Source organism: Camelus dromedarius, chromosome 5, assembly GCF_036321535.1.
Source record: "Camelus dromedarius isolate mCamDro1 chromosome 5, mCamDro1.pat, whole genome shotgun sequence".
Classification (NCBI taxonomy): domain Eukaryota; kingdom Metazoa; phylum Chordata; class Mammalia; order Artiodactyla; family Camelidae; genus Camelus; species Camelus dromedarius.
In genome coordinates this window covers 85,359,313-85,372,339 of record NC_087440.1, presented here as the reverse complement: position 1 = coordinate 85,372,339, position 13,027 = coordinate 85,359,313, and the positions used below count along the sequence as shown (strand labels likewise).

General features: G+C 51.0%; 1 protein-coding gene across 1 annotated transcript; it reads left to right on the top strand.

Annotated features, from left to right (window-relative positions):
- The first annotated feature begins 504 nt into the window (after positions 1 to 504).
- GSC (goosecoid homeobox) lies at positions 505 to 2,401 on the top strand. The gene is made up of 3 exons (XM_010987734.3): positions 505 to 942; positions 1,377 to 1,636; positions 1,970 to 2,401. Exons 1-3 carry the CDS (start codon positions 588 to 590, stop codon positions 2,123 to 2,125), a joined length of 771 nt encoding a protein of 256 aa, XP_010986036.2. The 5' UTR covers positions 505 to 587; the 3' UTR covers positions 2,126 to 2,401.
- Positions 2,402 to 13,027: the final 10,626 nt, after the last annotated feature.

Genomic DNA, 13,027 nt, shown 5'->3' with positions numbered 1-13,027 from the left:
GAGGGAAAAAAAGGTGGGGGCAGAGGGGTCGGCGGAGGGAGTTGTTAACTGCAGCCGCACAATGGAATTAATGAGATTAACCGGGGCAATTAGGACTCCCGCCCAGCTCCGTCGGTCCGCGGCGGGGCGGCTGAATGGAAAAGATTAGGTTAATTTCATTAATTCTCAATCCACAATCTCTTTTCAGGCCCCCGTAGCCCCCTCCCCTTGGCACCTCTTCCCCTCCCCCTTCCTCTAAGCCCCCCCCCCCCCAAAGGAACAGAAAGGGCCAAATCTGGTTCTGTTTGTCATCTGCATATTACCAGGAACTAAATCCAGGATGACGTCGACTCAGTATAAAACCAACAAGAGGTTCAGCTGGTCTAAACTCCGTCCTACCCGCGGGTTGAGTTCGGCGAACGCCGCAGCGAGGGGAGGGCGGGAGGAGGGAGAGCGGACGCAGGGGGCGGGGAGGGGCGCGGGGCTGCGCGCTCGCCGGCGCTCTCTTTCGGTTTGGTACGCCGCGGGAGGAGAGTGGACCCCCCAACTTTGAGGCTTTTTCCTCCGCGCATCCCCGCCGCCTCCCGGTCCCGGCGCGGGGTTCGGGGATGCCCGCCAGCATGTTCAGTATCGACAACATCCTGGCCGCCCGGCCACGCTGCAAAGACTCGGTGCTGCCGGTGGCGCCCAGCGCTGCGGCTCCGGTCGTCTTCCCGGCCCTGCACGGGGACTCGCTCTACGGCGCCGGCAGCGGCGCCTCCTCGGACTATGGCGCCTTCTACCCGCGCCCCGTGGCCCCCGGCGGCGCAGGCCTCCCGGCAGCGGTCAGCGGCTCCCGCCTCGGCTACAACAACTACTTCTACGGGCAGCTGCACGTGCAGGCGGCACCCGTGGGCCCGGCCTGCTGCGGGGCTGTGCCGCCACTGGGCGCCCAGCAGTGCTCCTGCGTCCCGACGCCCCCAGGTAGGGTCGCGCTAGTGTTGGCCTCCGCGGCCGCCTAAGTCCTCAGCCCCCGGGCGTGGGTGGGCGGTAGCGCTGGAGTTTTTCACTTTGCGCAAACTTTTCTCCTCTTGCAAACCTGCCCCCACCCCCCACTTTTTTTTTTTTTCCGAATCGGGAGCAGGGGCTTGCACACTTGCTGCAAACCTTAGGCGAGTTAGCGGAAACTGTAACACTGCCTGCGTGGGGAGACTAGGCTTTTAGGGCTCCCTAACTGGCTTTGGGAGTGTGCCGGTGGACGGTGCAGCAGGTCCCCCATTTCCCCGCACCCTCGTTTTCTGCGTACCCCCAGCTCCAGCATCCTCTTGCAGACGACTTTAAAGTCGCGGGTGAGTCGCGGTCGGGCGTGTGCGCGGTGGCAATGGAGGCAGCTGACCGTGCGCCCTACTCTGTCGCAGGCTACGAGGGCCCCGGCTCGGTGCTAGTGTCCCCGGTACCGCACCAGATGCTCCCCTACATGAACGTGGGCACCCTGTCCCGCACCGAGCTGCAGCTCCTCAACCAGCTGCACTGCCGGCGGAAGCGGCGGCATCGCACCATCTTCACCGACGAGCAGCTCGAAGCTCTGGAGAACCTCTTCCAGGAGACCAAGTACCCAGACGTGGGTACCCGCGAGCAGCTGGCCCGGAAGGTGCACCTCCGCGAGGAGAAAGTGGAGGTGGGCCCAGGACCCTACGGGGCCTCGCAGCTTTTCCCAGCGAAATAAGGACCCAGCCGGGTGTGCTCAGCTCCTTGGGTCTCCGGCTCTTTAAAAACATCCCAGTGGCGGCCCGGAGGCTGCTGGAGGGCGCTTTAGGCCCAGGAAGTTGGATGAAAATACGGAAGCGGGAGCGGGTCTCCTCTCTTTTTGTTGACGTGCGCGCGGGGTCCCCGGGGTTCCCTTTCCACGCCGGGGTCACCCCGCGGCCACATCGAGCCCCGGGGGTCCCGGGGCATTGCGGGAGCGCGCCTTTGATACTAACGGTTGTTTTTGTCCTTTGTTGCGCAACAGGTCTGGTTTAAAAACCGCCGCGCCAAATGGAGGCGGCAGAAGCGGTCCTCGTCGGAGGAGTCGGAAAACGCGGAGAAGTGGAACAAGCCGTCGTCGAAGGCGTCGCCGGAGAAGAGGGAAGAGGAAGGTAAAAGCGATTTGGACTCGGACAGCTGACGGCCGCGGGCCGGCCGTGGCCCTTGCCTAATTCGAAGGACTTGCACACCCAGACGATGCTACTTTCTTGCACACGCGCTGCCTTTTGGGAGGGGGTTCGAGAAAGAGGAACGAGGAGCTGTAAATAGTGTACAGTCCGGAGGGTGGGCGCCTGGGGTCGGGACGCGCCGCCGGGGCTTGCAGCCCGAAGTCCGAGGCTGCAGGCGACTCCCTCCCCACCGTAGTATTTATAGTTAAATTAACGGTGAGACGATACAATAAAGTGACGGCGATGTAGACAGGCCAACATTCTGTATTTCGCACCCCACCGCCAGCACCATCTGAGGCCCAGAAAAGAAGTCTATTTAGTTTGTAGCTTCGAAAGAAAAACTGGGCAGCTATGACCTGTCCAGGAAAAAAAAAAAAAAGAGAGAGAAACAAAGTCTGGGTGTGAATGGTTGCAGGACCGGTGTCCTGGTTCAAACTGGATCCTTAGGTTTCTGAGAGAGGTAGCGCTGCCCCTGGGAGGAAGCAGCCTGGGATTGCTGTTCCCCTCGCCCGTGGGAGAGTCGGGACCTTTTACCTTCTTGTTGCTGGCGGGGTAGCCGGGAAGCAGGATCCGCCCAGAGTGGGGAGATCCTGGGAGCATCTCCAGAGCCCGCTTAGACCGCTTACTGGGCCCTGTTCCTGCGAAATCCCCAGACCTTAGGCAGACGGTCTGCGCGGAATTAGGCAGGCATGCCCTCTCTAGAAGCTTTCCTGGGTCTTTTGGGGTCCTTCTCTCTGCTCTCCTCCACAGCAAGCGTTTCTGCCCCGACAACCGCTGCGGAACAAGAGCTTGAAACTGTGAGCCCCAGGGCCCCGTGGGGACTTTCTTGGGGCCCGGCCCATAGTGGGCCATTGGAATGATCTGGCCCACGCCTTTGAACCCTACATTCTGTCTGGCTCGTGGCAGTCACTTCGAGGTGGGAGTGCTGATGCCTCTGGCTTTCTCTGAGGACTGTCTCTGCTCTGCACTGATGGGGCCAGAAGAGGAAAACCTGGGAGTAAGCTGGGGCACTGATCAGCGGCTTGTGAAGGCCTAGAGAAGCTTTCTGGTACCAGATAAGGGCTGGGGACAGAGACCAAGATGAGAGCATGCATTCTGTATGATTTTCCAGACCATGGTTGCAGGCGATGGGGTAGAGGCCAAGGGCCAACAAGAATAGCTTTTAATGCATTGAACTGTATCGGTTTTGCATTAAAATCCATTATAGACAAGGACACTAAGATGCAGAGAGCTTCCCGATGTCTCTGCGGCCGGGAGTAGGTGAACTCTTTCCTTCTCCTAGGCTGCCCTGGGCGTTTGGTGTAAGGTCCCTCCCGGGGAACGCAGGGCATCCTGGCTGTGGAACACAGCACATGCAAATTAACAGCTTTTCACAAGAAGTGGAATTTTTTCCACAGCATTTTTCAGGCTTAAAAGGTAAAAGTGACTCCTGGAGCAGGTGAAATGGCACTTAAGAAAATAAGGGGTGACTCCCAATCCCCATCTTTTTAGTAAGGAGTACCCCTAGAGGAAACAAGGAGGCGGCAGTTTTGAGATCAGGTCTGCCTCACGGGTCAAGACTGCCTCGGTTCATCTCCAGACTTCCTCATCTGTGACCTTGGGCAGCTTCCTGAACCCCTCTGTGCCTCACTTTCTATGACTGTAAAATGGGCACAGTCATAACATCTGCCTCCCCGGGGGATTGTGGACATGTAGAATTATATGTGGCACAGGGGAGGCCTTCATGGCTACAGGTTTTTTTTTTTAAGTGGGATTATGAGTTACATTGTGTCAGACCCAGCACTTTCAGACACATGTATAGTATCTTATTTTACCTTTCAAGTCCTCTGAGATGGGGAAAGTTTTCACGAGGAAATTAAGGTTCAGAAGGTTAAATACTAACAACATGCCGCTCTTAAGAAATACAGAGGGGACAACATCTTCTCCCAAGTAAATCATATACCATAATTGGGAATGTTTCTACTAGTACCAGTTCTGGTAAGAAATACTCAGAGGCCGTTACATTAATTGCAAATGAATCTTGCAGTGGCCATTATTATAGCTTCTCCTTAGGTATCAGAGTCCCCAGGGGAGAGCCTTTCCGGCTCGGTACCTCTTCTCCATCACTTTTCCTACATGCTGTTCTCTGTCCCCTCACCGCCGGAGGACGGTTGAGCCCTGACTTCTAGCCCTCCTCCACTACTCCCTATTCTGGAACATTCTGCCATAGGACAGAAGTGGGCAGTCTCATTTCACCCTGAGAAATCTGATGTCTCCAGAACGCTATAAACTCCTCTATGTCTTTGTCCAAGACTTGCCCTCAGATTCCTTATAAATGGGATATTTCGTTTTTAAAAAATGTACATTTATCTAGTTTGGAGAGGTGTCCACAACAAGTGACAGGGAGGGGAGGGGGAACTGAGGGAGGGGTAGATTCTCAGACACCATCCCCCCCAGGAACTCCTGGTGAAAAGCCCAGGACCGGTGGGCTGTGCCGGGAGGGGGCAAGGACAGGGTGGGGAGCCTGAGAGCTGTGCCCAGCTTGGCCTGAGCCTGGCCAGGGTGGCAAGAAAAAGCTTCTCCCTGCCCAAGTCTTCATGCAGAAGGACCCTAAGAAGTACTTTAGTATGTCTGGAGTCAAAAGTGAAATGTCCGAATGGTCTGCTAATTATAGCCCATTCACCTCCTTTCTGAATCCCCCAGTCAGCTGTGGGGCTCAAACCTTTTTCTTAGCCTGGCTGTTGGGATCAGGGAGGGCCACATGGTATCAGAACAGAAAGCACTTGGCCTTCAAAAGCCATCGATTGTGGTCAGTGGGGATTTGGATCACAAGAGTTGTGGAGTGGTGTGTATGTGTTCACACAGGCAAGACATAAGCCAGGCAACAGCCCAAGTATTTTCCAGTCTGTGTAACATGGCCCCTTTCCCCAGTTGAAGGTGTTCTCCCATTTCACAGCCCAGTAAACCGAGGCACAAAGTTAACACAAAGGGCCAGATGAGAACTGCCGTTTGCAAGGAATAGGGCTCTTTTGATCCAGCTGCCTCATAGAACACAGGCTGTTCCTTTTGATGGTAATTGAAGCTATGTATAAAAGTTCAGAAGGGGTGACTGCAGCTGCCCCTGGGGGACACAGGAATTCATCTGCCATCAAGTGCCAGACAGGCTCTCGCAAAGAACAATGACGCCCCTTAGAACCCCTAACATCAGTCTAGCACTTTCCACTGTAAAGCCCTTCTGCACGCATCTCAGGCCCTCCGGAGGGAGGAGTCGGCCCATTCTGCAGATGGGAAATGGAGGCTCAGAGAGACTAGGTGCCTTGCCCAGGACACTAAGTAAAGGGCAGAGCAGGCCCTGAGCTCCCAGACCTGAGCAGACCTCCGCCTTGGCCCTCTTGGGACTGGAGACAACTTCCTGGTGCCTCAGGTCACCTGAACCAAGTAGGGCCCTGCTGCTAAGAGCTGACAAGTCAGGGAAGTGAAGCGTGTGGGGGGAAGATTCAAGGATTCAAAAAGGCTGCCAGTCCTCCAGGGAGGGTGCATTCATCTTGGCCTCAGGCTGTGGGTGCGGGGGAGGCTTAAAACAATTGCTCTACAAACCACCCCTGTGGAGAGTCTATCTCAATGACAGTTCTTTAATCAAACTTGCCTTTTACTGACTTTGGAAGTTTGAGCTAACATTTTGAGCCTTGTGTAAAGGATGTCATTTTAATGGGTGTGTGTGAGATCCAAGTTGGCAGGTTCCTTTCTTTGCACGTGGGAGAAAATGGGGGCTGGGAGGTAGGGGTGACAGGGAGCTCTTTTTCTGAATTGCATTCGAGTAAAATAGTTCCCCAGCTCCCCACCCGAAGATCCCTAGGTCCATAGCTCAGGTCTCCCCCCAATTCACTCTCCTTTGTTTGTTCCACATCTAATCAGTCACTTCTTTAAGTGAAATGAAGGGGTGTAAATGCTAACTTTCACCTATAAGAAGACAGAATTCCAGCCTGGGGAGGGCCGGGCCATGAGAGGTGGCGAGTGGACAGCTGGGCAGCTGGCCCTTGAGTCACTCTGGTCCCAGTCTCCATCCAGATGGGGCTGTGTGCTCACTGAGTGAACCTGGGAGAGGTTCCCTCCTCACCTGCAAAATGGGCTTGAGTAGAGGATTAGAGATAATATAAGAACCCAGCAGAGTGTCTGACACATTTATTATTGTGTGTTTTGAAAAACCACCCTCAAATCAGCTGGCTAGTACTCTGCCTAAGTAGATTGGAGTCAGGAATTCAGGAATGCACCTTGTTTTTAATTGTTGTTGGTGTAGCAGTTTATGCATGACCACAGGACACAGACTCTAACAAAAGTAAATGTGATTGCCGTGGACTTAAGACAAGGAAGCATCTGATAAGGTATAATGGGTCGCATTCTCCCTAAGAGCTTTAGGACTAGGCGATTTACAGTGAAGAAAGGGAGAATGTGGAACAGATTTGGATTCGATGTCCAGGTTTTATGAAATGACCTTGAAGTTTCTCAAAAGTAAAACGAAAACCAAACGCAGCAGCCAGTGCGAAGCTCCTTGAAAGTTCTGGGAGAAACGGATGCGGCTGGATCTTTCGCTTGTGGGGGTTTCTCACTTGCTGGGGAGGGGGACATGGGGTATCCCCCAGGCCTGTCTCTAGAACCATGTGACAGCTTGGTCTTAAAAACTTAAAAAAAAAAAAAGCCGTTGTCTTTGCAGTCCAGTTGACCCACAGAACAAACAGGGTGAATTATGACATGTTGTGGTATTTTCAAGTGGGTCTATAATTTTTGGATGCCAGCAGCTCTTACTCTCAAGTGACCATCCCTGGGAAGCAGCTTAAGAGAGATCTTAAGAATTCCTCTTCCAACCCCTCCTCCTCTCCTGTTCCACTTACACCTTCTGTTTTCCTAATTCTGAGGTCCTCCAGAGTCTGCTGACCAAATCAAGCGACTGAGTTTAGTCAGGGGAACCTCTTCCTAGCTGGGTGTTGGCACGCCCTCCCTTAACCTGAGCGGGTTTATAGAAGCTATAATTAGTGAGATAATTTTAGCCAAGATGGACAGAGTGGAAAAACGTCCGTATCATTTCCTCACGGGTTTCCTGGTTGTATAATGCTGAGCCCAAGGGATGCTTCCACCTCCCTGTGTTATCAGGGAGACTGACCCCGGGCGCTCCAGGTGCAGTGTCCCACGCTGGCCGCACACAGCACGGTGGCAGTGGTCCCACGTGGCTGCACGGCTGCATGGAGGATGGATGGGCTCTCAAAGGCATCCGTCACTAAGAGGGGGAGCTTTTGGGCTTGGGAGGGCCTGCTCCAGCCAGCTGGGGGCTCACTGCGGAGACAGCCTGGGGGCTGGTATGGTCTGAATCACACCAGCCAGTGTTTGACCAGCCAGCCTCACGGTGACCATGCCTGTTTTAATCATGTCCCAAAGAAATTACTGACATCACCCGGCAAGGCTAAGCGACTCCTTCTTTCCAGATGGAGTCTGGCTAATCCTCCTTTGAAAAATCCTCAAAGTGCTAACTCTGGGATCAGAAAAATAAAACTGCCCTTCTCCAAGAAACAGGGAGGCCCAGAGCATTTGGAAAGATTCCCCCCTCTGCGAAGAAGACTCAGAACTCTGTGAAGTCGGAATCCCAGCTGCTTGTTTCATCTGAAGATGTTCCGACCGAAGGCCAGATGGCGGGGACATTAAGGGATGTGCATGTTCAATATTGTTTTGTATTTGAGGAATAAATATTTAAATCTGAAACCAAGTGAATCCCTTTCTACTGAAGTGGGCAGGGATGGAAAGTTTTGTGTGTGTGTGTGTGGATGTCCCCCTGCCATCCTACCTATAACTCGGCATGCGTGATTCCTGCTATGATCAGAACCTTCAGAGAAGTGGTCCCCCATCCACTGGTGCAGGGCACCAGAAGCCACGTGCCGCTTCCTCCATTTCAGGGTTACTGTTTTTGTTCCATGTCTGCTTTTGCTGCAAGAAGACTCCCAACATGCATGGTTGAAACGGAGACCCCATCCCTTTGTCCTTAGCTTGATGAACCCCCGGTGGTTTTGTTTCTGTTTCAGCCTGTATGGTAACTGGACTCTGATACAAATGGGAGCGGATGAAAACTTAACCCTTCTCTTTCCTGCAATTAAAGCTCTGAAAAGATCATAGGTCTCTGGTTTATTTTTGTCTTTATGGAAGAGAATCGTGTGTAGTTCTTTTTTCCCCTTTTTATCCAAAGAGGGGAAATATTTTCTGCAATGCCTGGAGAGTGTGGTTAAAAAAATGCATCTTATGTTGGAGAAGATTGACAGTTTCATCATCATGTCCTTAGCTAATCCCTTGTAAGCGTTACGAGACTGGGTGGAGGTGGTTGCTGTCATCTTACTGCATAATAATTGCTACCTCCACAGCTTTGGCCCTGTGTCCAGCACTGTTCTGAGTGCCTTATCATCTTTATTCTATTGAATTCTGTCCATGTGCCTGTGAAGTTGGCGGGATTGTTGCCATTTTGCAGGATGTGAAATGACATTGTCCACTCAAGTCAGGTTGATTCTGACACTCCCAGTTCAGTGCTCTTTCTCCACAGCCAGACTCCCTCCCTTAATAAGGACCCACCAGGAAGTCTAGGCTCAAATCTCTGCCCCATCACCAGCAGGCAGCACCACCTGTAAGCTTCAGCCCCTTCATTTCCAGTGTGGGAGGGTTATCATTTCCTGCAACCCATGAAAATTACCTGGGGTTCTGCAGATGCAAATGATTAATCATGGTAAATACAGCAACACATTAAAAATAGAAGCACATGATCAAACATTATTTATTGAGACTTTCAACAACAGCAATGATAATAATAATAATAATAATAATAATAATAATAATAATAATGGCCCCCATTCAGTTCACAAATATTAAAAGGGTGCCCATTCCATGCCAGGCACTGTTCTAGGTGCTGGAGAGACAGCCTCTGCCCTCCTGGAATTTTATGATTCTGTTGAGAGAAACTGAATTCAGTCACCAAGTAGATAGGCTGTGATTTCAGATTTCAGTGGTAAGTGCTAAAACGAAAACTGGGTCTGCTGAGGAGATGGAGGGAGCGAGGGGTCGAGGTATGTTCTGAGGTCTGTGTGGACAGAGGCTTAAATGTCATCTCAAGTCATCCTCCAAAGCAGGGGTGGGCAGACTACAGCCAACGGGCCAATCTGGGCCACTGTCTGTTTTGTCAATAAAGTTTTATTGGAACACAGCTGTATCCATTCATTTGTGTATTGTCTACAGTTGCTTTCCCCTGTAATGTCAGAGTTGAATCATTGCAATAGAGACTGTAGGGCCCGCAAAATACTTAAAATACTTCCTGTCTGGTCTTCTACAGAAAAAGTTTGCTGATCCCTGGTCTGAAGTTTAGAGTTTAAACCAGACGCAGAGGTGGGGAGGTTATAGCTCAGTGGTAGAGTGCTTGCCCAGCATGCATGAGGTCCTGGGTTCAATCCCCAGTACCTCCTCTAAAAATAATAAACCTAATTACCTCTCCCCCAAAAAAGCTTTAAAAAAATAAATAAAACAGATGTGGAGGCTATTGCTAGTAAGGGATGGAGGCAAGGTTTACACCTGTGTGTCGTATGCTTTGTTTCCTTTCTCTGTGGTCTTAGCACAGTGTTGGTGTTGGCCTGTGATGGGGATTGGGGGGTGGGTTGGGCTATAAGGCAGGATGTGGAAAATGTAATATAGCACCTAATGCCTGGAAGCTGCTCTCTTGGTGATGGAGTTTGTGCAAGAAATGACTGCAGGTCAGTAGAAAATAGGATGTCCAGAAATGCTCAATTAGGTGACTTGGAGACCAAGAGGAAAGACAGCTGGAACCTTGGAAGGCTTCCTGGAGGAAGTGGGAGTTGTAGGCCAGTTAGTATTTGGTCCAGGCAGAGAAGAAACATGAAGATAGGCAGGTATGGTGGCAGCCAGGAGGCCACCCTAGTCAGCCCAGAGAGGAGGCTGTCTGGCTGTCACACTCCAGTGCTAGCTCCCTGCATTCATCCCACACTGGCCAAGCTCCTACTGAGCCCAGGCCCTGTGCTGAGCTGGGTCAGAGATGTGAGCAGAGCAGTGTCCGTCTTCAAGCAGGAGAATTAGGCTGATTCAATACTAGATGACCAGTGCGGAGGTGGAGGGTGGGGGGACCCCACAACATGCGGGGTTGCGCAGAGGAGGGGTCCTAGAAAGCTTCTGGCAGTAGATCATTGGAGCTGCATGGTTTGAGGCACCTGGTGATGGGCAGGAGGAGAGGGAAGTCTTTCAGGATGAAGAAACAGCTTGAGCAAAGGCTTAGGGGGCGGGGACAGGGCATGAAGAGGGGGCGTCAGTGATGGGGATTGGCTGAGCAGAGATGGGAAGTAACTTAAGGCAGGAGCTTGGTGGGAACCCACGGTCTGGCACTGTACAGTGTTTAATTCACTAATTTAAAACCAGCCTGCAGGATAAGCTTCCCTCCCCTCCCAGATGTCGGGAGCTAGCCCAGGGGTGACCGGGGTGGTGCCAGCGCAGCATTCACATCCACCGTCAGCCACAGGCCTTTCTGGTCGAGAGAGGCCTGCGGGCCCACATTTCTCCAGCATCTGCTTGGCGTCCTCTCCATCTGCTATCACAGAAGGAGACAAAAACATCTCGCTCAGGGCCTTCCGCAAAGAAGGGTTTTTGGTTTTTTGGGCTTTTTTGTTTTTGAATGGGTTTTAAAAGACAGTGATTTGTGCCTGGTAGTCTAGTTCATCAAAGTGATTTTTCCAGATGCTGTAATTCTTAGGCTGCTGACACATCAAGGCCCCTCCCACCCACCCCACCCCCAGCTCCAAGTCCCACTCCAGCCTTAGGCACCAATCCTCCCCCACGAGCCCTGGCCCAGGCCTACGTTCGGCATCTTGTGGCACATAGATCCCCTTTCACAACTGTTCACTCCCTGTCCCTAAACAACCATGGGGTGTGGGTGTGTCAGGGACTGTTTGTCCCATTTTACAGAGGAAGGGGCTGCCAGGCCCACGGCAAAGGCTCTTGGGGGCAAGCAGGAGCCAAACCCTTCTCTGAGCTCAGCAGCTGGGCAGAGAGGGTGGGGCGGCCACGAGCACAAAGCCAGAGAGCAGACAGCAAAGATTTCCCAACACCTGCCCCGCTGCTCTTCCCAGGGGTTTGAGGGCAACTCTCAGGCCCGAGAAATGGAGCTGGACACGGGGTGATGGAGGTCGGGACTACAGATGGGGCCCTGGCAGCCCAAGGCCACTCACCCCCTCTGTCTCTTTCATTGCTGTTGATTGCCTAGTGAGGCTTCCAATTAGGACTAAGCATTGGGGTGGGAGGAACGGGCTAAGAGAGAGCTGGCCTGGCCGTCATTAGTTAGGCCTCTGCCACTTCCTGGCTTGGTGACCCTTGACCTCTGGGCCTCAGTTTCCCCGTCTGTTAGGGACAGTCCTTAGTCCTGCCTTGTCCACCAGCCAGGGTGGCTGAGGGGCCCACACAATTTGATGTACATGAATACGCTGTATGATGGGTCCCATGATCATGTATTTAATCAAACTTCCCGGCAGCTTAAGGATTTGGGATTATACCTGTCAGTGTTCTTTTCAGCTCTGACATTCTTTTCTTAATTTTTTATTTGTTGAATTTTATTTTAAAAATTTATTTATTTTTATTTATTTTTGTTGTTGAAGTATAGTTGGTTTGCAATGCGGTATTAGTTTCTGGTATACAGCATAGTGATTCAGTTATATATATGTGTATATATATATATTCTTTTTCAGATTCTTTTACATTATAAGTTATTACAAGAAATTAGTTCCCCGTTCTTGTTGTTTATCTATTTTATGTATATTGTGTGTATCCGTTAATCCCAAGCTCCTAATTTATCCCTCCTCCACTCCTTTTTGGTAACCATAAGTTTGTTTTCTATGTCTGTGAGTCTGTTTCTGTTTTGTAAGTAAGCCCATTTGTATCATTTTTTTAGATTCCATGTGTAGTGATATCATATGATATTTTGTCTTTCTCTGACTAACTTCACTTAGTATAATCATCTCTAGGTCCACCCATGTTGCTGCAAGTAACATTATTTCCTTCTTTTTTATGGCTGAGTAGTACTCTATTGTATATATATACACCACAACTTCTTCATCCAGTCATCTGTTGATGGACATTTAGATTGCTTCCATGTCTTGGCTACTGTAAATAGTGCTGCTGTGAACATTGGGGTGCATGTATCTTTTCAAATTAAAGTTCCCTATGGATATATGCCCAAGAGTGGGATTGCTGGATCATATGGTGAGTCTATTTTTAGTTTTTTAAGGAACCTCCATACTGTTTTCCATAGTGGCTGCACCAATTTATATTCCCATCAAAAGTGTAGGAGGGTTCCCTTTTCTCCACATTGTCTCCAGCGTTTATTATTTGTAGACGTTTGGATAATGGCCATTTCAGCTGTGACATCCTTTACCTCTATTTTTCAGCCTTCCCTACATCCAGGCTGCTTCATGGAAGTATTTGTTTTGTACCTGGCCTGTCACTGGTCTGGCCCGATACGTATGGCCCCTGCTACGCATTGGGTGACTCCCTGATAACACAGGCCACAGACCTGGCCGTCTCTTAGAAGGCCTTTGTTAGCCATTTAGTTTATGTTGTTTGGGGAAAGCTTGGGGCCACCAGAAGCATTTGGGCTCTTTTTTCCCCCTGCAGTGGGTTGAATTGAGTTTCCCCAAAAGATATGCCCAAGTCCCAACCCCTGAAACCTGTGAATGTGACCTTATTTGGAAAAAGGGTTTTTGGATGTGATTAGGTTAACAATTAAGTTAAAGATCTCAAGATGAGATCAGCCTGGATTTAGAGTGGGCACTAAATCCAATGACGGGTGTCCTTATAAGAGAAAGGAGAGGAGATGT